Here is a 7,488-nt window from a genome sequence, read left to right as displayed (position 1 = left end):
CAGAAAACCGCCACATAACCCCACACATCCCTACACACCACACACAACACCCACACACACACACACACCCACACACAACACCACACACACACCACACACACACACCACACTGTGTATAACATTTACTTTCTTTACATTTACATTTTTTACATTTCATATATACATATAAATATTACTATTACTATATCTATATACATATATACATATATACATATATACATTATACATATTATATATAATATATAATTATTTATTTTTTTATTTTTTATTTATTTATATTTTAATACATTATATATTATATATTAATTTTTTTATATAAAATATATATTATTTATATAAAATATATATATAAATATATATAGATTAAAATATAAATTATATATTAAAAATTTTATAATAATTAAAATTATATTAATTATTATATTTAAATATTTTTATATAATAATATAATAAAATTTTATATATAAATATATAAATATAATATATATTATAAAATTTTTAATATATATATAATTAATATATATTTATATTATTTATATAAGAAATCTATATATATATATATAATTAAAATATATTTTTATATATAATATATTATTTTATTTTATTATAAATTAATAATATTTTTATATTTCCCTTTTTTTATTTTATATTTTTATAAATAAAATATTATATTTTTTTATTTTTATATAAAATTTTTTTATATATATTTAATTTATATTTTTTTTTTTTATAATATATATAGTTTATTTTTTATTTAATTTATTTTTTTATTTATATTTTTTTTTTTATTATTATTTTTTTTTTATTTATTTCTATTTTTTTTTATTTCTTTTATTATTTTTATTTTTTAAAAATTTTTTTATCTTATTTTTTAAAATTTTTTATTTCTATTATATATATATATATTTATATTATTATATATATAATATTTCTATAAATATTTTATATTATCCCTTAAAATATAATATATATATATTAATTTTTAAAAATTAATAATATTTTTATATTATATTATATAATTTTTTATTTAAAAATTTTATATATATATTATATATACTACTTATCATATATTACAAAATAATACATATTAAAAATATCTATATTAGTGTTGTGTTCTGTGTAAATGTAAGTTTATACTACATCCACTATAACTTATTTGGGGGTGATGAAATTGATTTTATGAAACTTGATATAAAGATCCTATTTTTTTCTTAGTATAGCATTTAGGCTCATGTCTTTGAATTCTGTTTTTTTTTTTTTTTTTGCCAAAAAGGGGGTAAAGAGCAGGTGGGATGATGATGGGGCCAAGTACGACCCCACAAAAGAATAAAGCAAGCCGACCGAGGGGAAGGGGAGCAGTAGAGGAACACGACGCGGGAGAGTTGGAGAAGCCCAAAGGGGAGAAGGGGGTCGCCGAAAGGACCAAGGGGGGATCCAGTCAGAAAGGGGGGTGGGTAGAGTGTTACTGTTTCTTTCCCCTTCTTCATATTTGTCTGTCCCCTTCCTTTTTTCCCCCTTCCCCTTCCTTCTTTTTTGTACTACTTCTTTCCCCACTTCCGCTATATTTTCCTCTTCCTCCTTTTTCTCTCTTGTTTTTATTTTTCCCTTTTTCCTTTTTTTTTTTTTTTTTTAAATTTTTTTTTTTTTACTGTTTTTTCCCCTCTTTTTCCCATCATTCTTTAATTTCCTTTTTTTTTTTTTTTCTTTCTTTAAAACGGGATATTTTTAACCCAAATGTTATTGCATAATAGGGACGTACATGATAAATCCTAACAAAATACAGCAAGTTTCCCTTTTCCTACTCAGACTAGCCCCGAGTTACCTATGGATTTATCTCCCAGTTTTGATTTCCTAAAAATTACATTCCCCGGGGAGGCGGTCAGCTGACTTGTATTAAAATTTTTTCTCCAGATAATCTCCAAAACTGGCCAAAGGGGAAAAATAAAAACCCCAACAATGATCAATTCCGTCAATCAGGTAGGTGGAACCCAGTATTTATGGTTCCTGGTTGTCAGTGTCTTTTGGAATTTATTCTTGCAGATCTAAAGGGATTTTTAAACGAGAAAAGTGGTGAGAAACGTGGAGACAAGTCAAGGAGGAGTGCAGAAACCAATATGGACTCTCAGGGAAAATGCCCAGGACACAAATCCTACAAAGGGGTTGTGATCATTTCCAACCCCCCAGGGGAAAAACCCAAAAGAAATGGGGATGGTGAGTTCTGTTTGGGCTGTAAAATAATATATTATATATAATATATATATATATTTATATTAATATATTATAATTATATGTATATATATACACATAAAATATTAATATTATTATATATACATATATATATTTAATATATATTTATTTATATTATATTATATAATAATTAAAAATTATATTAATATAAAAATAAAATATATATATAATACATATATTATAATTTTAAAATTAAAATTTCATTTATATATATATTTAAAATATATATTATTACTATATATATATAATATTTACATTATTAATAATATATATTATATACTATATATATACAAAATATATATACTATATATATACTTATATATATACATATATATTATACATATATATATATACATATAATAATATACATAATATATATATTAATAAAATATATATATCTAATAAAAAATTATATAAATATATATATACATAATATATATATTTGGGATATTATTATATAGGAAAATATATAATGTAAAATGTAATTAAAATTTTTATATATTATATAATATTTTTAAAAATTTTATATAATTTTATATTATAATATGTGTGTATTAAAATTATAAAAATTAATATATATATTATTATAAAAAATATGTATATTATTTGTGTTTGATATATTTGTGTGGGTTAAAGTTATTTGTTTTTCTATATTTTCTATCTTATATTTTTATCAATATAAATTATTATCTCTTCTGATATGTATATATTTATATTTTTATATTTTAATCTATATTTTTTATTATATATACTATATATATATTTAAAGTGGTGTTATATATTTATTCTAAATTAAAATATTATCCTAAATTTTATCATTTCTTATTAAAATTTTATCATTTTTTAAAATTTTATAAAATATATATATCTTTTATTTCTTTTTATTTTATTTTTTCCCCCTTATTTTCTTATATATTATTTTTAGTTTTTTAAATTTTTTTAAAACATTTTATTGTTTGTATATTTATAATATTATATCTTTTCCTATTTTTCTATAATTTTTATTTTTTATAAAATTATGTTGGTTTATATTATTTTATCTCTGGTTTTTCTTTATATATTATTTTAAAAAAATTTTTGGGGGGTTTTTTCCCACTCTGTGTGTTTATTTTTTGTATTATTTTTCTCTTTTTGTGTTCTATTCTTTTCTTGTCTAAAAATTTTTATATTATCTTTATTATTTTTTATATATCTTTTGTATTGTTTTATATATATTATATCTATTATTTTTATTCTTTTTTGTTTATTTTTATTTATTCTTTAATTTAAAATTTTATATTCTTTCTTTTATCCTTTTTTACTTTCTTTATGTTTCCCAATTTTATTTTTTTTCTTATTCTATAATTTATTTTTAGCTTTTACTGTCTATATATTATTATTTTATAAATTATATTATTATTTTTATTTCTCTTTTGATCTTTTATCCTTTTATTGTTATTTCTTAATGTTTTTTTATATATAATCGTTCTATCTTAATTATTTATATTCATTCTTTATCTTTTAAAATATTGTTTTACTTATATATTTATTCTCGTTTTCCTTTTCTATTCTCTTAAAATTTTCTATCTTTATTCTTTCTCTTTCTATTGTCTCTTCTCTTATATTTTTTCCTTTCTTTTTTATTTTTAAAATCTTCCTTTTGGGTTTAAAATCCCCCTATCTATAATTTTCTCTCTCTTTTATCCCCTTTATCTTTTTTTCTCTTCTTTTTTTTTTTTTTATTTTCCCTTTTTTTATTTTTTTTTTATTTATTTTCTTTTCTTTTTTTTTTTTATTTATTTATTTTTTTATTTTAAAAATTTTTTTTTTTTTTTTTCTATATTATATTTTTTTATTTTTTTATTATATTTATCTATTTATTTTTTTATCTAATTTTTTTCTTTTTTATTTATATATTTTTATATGTGTGTATTATTTTAGTGTGTAATTATATGTGTATGTTTTATATTGTGTTATTATATTTTTTAATGTGTGTGTAATTTTATATATATGTGTATTATATATTGTTGAATTATTTATTTATGTGTTATGTATAATATTTTATATTATTGTTTATATTTTATGTTGTGTAATATTTATATATGTTTGGGATATATTTATTAGTATGTGTATATATATTATATTATGTGTATATTTTTATTTTTATTATTTATTATTATAAATATATATATTTAAAAATTTTATATTTTATATATAATATATCTATTTATTTTATAATATTTTATTTATATTATTTAATATTTATATATTATATTATTTATATAATTATATATTTAAAAAAAAAATTTTTATATAATACATACACATATACTTATAATATATATATACATATATTATGAATATATATATACATATACTTATAAATATATATACACATATAAATATATATATACATATACACATGTGAGATTTTAAGACAAATGGTATTTCGTTTGTGTATTCTTATAATTGCTGCCATTGACTAGTAGCTGTTCATGAGAGAATTCTACCCTCTTTGTTAATCAGCTCCCCACCTTCGTTCTCCAGGTACATATTCAAAGGTGATGAAGACCTGCCGTTCTTGCCACTCCACCGACAGAGTGCCTACCTCATCGGCAGAGATCGCAAAGTGGCAGACATCCCAACAGACCACCCGTCCTGCTCCAAACAACATGCGTCCTCCAGTACCGACTCGTGACCTACAACCGAGAAGATGGGACGAAAGGTATGGTTTTGTCAGTTGTGTAACAAGTGGTTTTTATCTGTTATTTGTCATAAATTACTTAGTAATTAATGGCAAAATTACTGAGTTTCCTTTCTTTCTGTTACTTGTTAAGTTTTTCTGTTTTGGTGTGTTTGTGATTTTCCTTGTCTACATTGTCATATTGCACTGTTTCTCTTTCTGTTTCATACTATATCAGATTGTGTCGTAGTTTTTTTTTACATCTGTTCAGTCATACTGCAGTTGCATGTTGCCCTTCTTCTTGTGTATTAGTGTACCTGTCTCTTTATCAGATGATACAGTACATCATGTTGCTCAGTGCTTGTCTGTCTTCCTGTCTGTTGTTAATTGTAGGTGACACTGGCCTGTCTGTTATATCCTACTGATCCATCTGTATACCACTTTCTGCATGTGTGTCTGTTGTAAACCATTTTTTCTATTGTGGGTCTTTGTGACGGAATGAATGAACCTGTAAGTCACTTCTTAAATGTTAGATACTACGTTTAAGGTTGATATTTTTACACATCTGGCTGTTTCCAATTTGGTATGTGTTTGATATATTACTCATAGATTTATATTTAGAAGTTTTGAAAAAAAAATTTATATGTTAGTATTGACATGTTATTCACCCCTTCCATCCAGGTCGCACGTAAAGCCATACATCCTAGACCTTGAATCTGCCAACGGGACAATGTCAACAACCGCCGCATTGAACCGCGCCGGTACGTAGAATTGCTCGAGAAGGATGGTGAAGTTCGGCTACAGCTCAAGGGAATACATCCTCTGCATGAGGGCTCAAAGGGCGAAGACCAGAACGCGCCTGATACGGGTATCGACCTCAGCCCTGTGTCCCTCTCAGGAGTTAGTTGAGGGGAGGGGGAGTGTCTACCGAAGTTAAGAACAGAAACATAAACAATAAAGAACAAAATACAAAAAATATATATATACAAGAATCTATTTTTACCTTTTGAACAACATCCCCTCTCATCCTCACATGTATTTCTTTTTTTTCTTTTTTTTCTTTTTTTTTCATCTTTTTCTTTTCTCTACGAACAAGTGACTTTCGTATAATATAGGAATCTTCAGTGCCATGATGTGAATGGTGAGGATGATGATTAGTGTTGAAAACATTAGTTTAGGAGAGACAAATATTCAGAAATCTCAGTCAGTAAAGATTAAAAAAAAAAGACATGAACTATACTGTAAATGTTTGGATTATTTTCTTTCATTTTTTTCTTTCCATTGAGAAGTTAAATCTACAGGAAGTGACAAGTTCCTGCTCCAGATGTGACTTTTTTTTGTTGTGGCCTGCAGTACAAAACAAACACTTAAAACACTTATGAGATCCATATATAAGATTTTAAGACAAATGGTATTTCATTTGATCATGACAAAAGTGTCAGGGGATATGGATTATGAAAAGTGTCAGATATTTTACATGTGTCTTTTGTATATTATTCTGCTTCATTCTCTCGCGCTCTCTCTCTCTCTCTCTCTCTCTCTCTGTCTGTTGTCTGTGTGTGTGTGTCTCTCTCTCTCTCTCTCTCTCTCTCTCTCTCTCTCTCTCTCTCTCTCTCTCTCTCTCTCTCTCTCTCTCGCACATTCGCTCACTCGCTCTCTCTCTCCCTCCTCCTTACTTTTTCTTTTTTTTTCATTTCTTGCAAAAGTATATATATAAAAAGAATCATAGTGTTTGTAACAAGAAAGAATGTGTTTGTCTCTATAATTTGTCTCAATACAGTAAGATCTTTATTCAGTATATTTGTGAATATCACAAGACATAATATATATTATTGTGACCCAAGACATCTCTCTTTTTTTTATTTAATTTTTTATCCAGAAATATCTTCATTTAGTTTTTCTTATCATCAGGAAGTCGGTGATATTTTGACCACACAATAGGGATTATCCTTTATTGTCAGGAAGCATTTGATATTTGTATGCTTCATATTCGTATTGAATATCCTTTGGTATTCATTTTTGTATTCCTTATTGAATTGCTGGACAGATTCAGTAATATTGGAAAATGATCTTACTTGTACTTATTTTATGGGATTGTGGGTTTTTCCAAAATGGTTCTAAATCATCCCTAAATAAATATCCTTTTTTTAAAATAAGACATGTTTGATTTCTTGAACACAGAAGCCCCATTTTAAGCATTTGTGAGTACATATATTCAGGAAAATATAACAATGAGTGAATATATTCACAGAGCAAGAGATAATAAAGACCAGTCTAAGTATCTCCTGCACTGTGAAGATATTCATTCCCATCATATCTCTTCTACAATTGTTGCAATGAACACAGGTCAAATGTAACAGCTTGACAGGAACAAGCTTGGGTATTTCCCATGATATAATATGCTAAATATTGTTTTAGCAGAAGAGGTATAATTCTTCCACTTCCAAGTTCACCAGTAGGAGTTGACACAAAAGCCCTCACTGCCTTGTTTCAGATGCAAGAGATGATATTGGAGTTAGCACAATAGCAATGCTGCTCTGAATAGGAGTGGAGGCACATGGACATCACATAGAGACAAA

The 7,488-nt window shown here is 24.5% G+C and overlaps 1 protein-coding gene across 1 annotated transcript in view; it reads left to right on the top strand.

Annotated features, from left to right (window-relative positions):
* LOC119568294 (smad nuclear-interacting protein 1-like) overlaps positions 1–4,945 on the top strand; it is a gene marked incomplete at its 5' end in the record, with an annotated part of 8,685 nt that extends 3,740 nt beyond the window's left edge. Inside the window, one exon of the mRNA XM_037916752.1 lies at positions 4,774–4,945. Coding sequence (XP_037772680.1) covers positions 4,774–4,924 — 151 coding nt within the window. The remainder of the gene's footprint in view (positions 1–4,773) is intronic.
* Between the last annotated feature and the right edge of the window lie 2,543 nt (positions 4,946–7,488).

This window comes from Penaeus monodon, chromosome 43 (genome assembly GCF_015228065.2).
Source record: "Penaeus monodon isolate SGIC_2016 chromosome 43, NSTDA_Pmon_1, whole genome shotgun sequence".
NCBI lineage: Eukaryota > Metazoa > Arthropoda > Malacostraca > Decapoda > Penaeidae > Penaeus > Penaeus monodon.
Note: the sequence above shows the minus strand (reverse complement) of the source record. Positions and strands in the feature narration are given on the sequence as shown.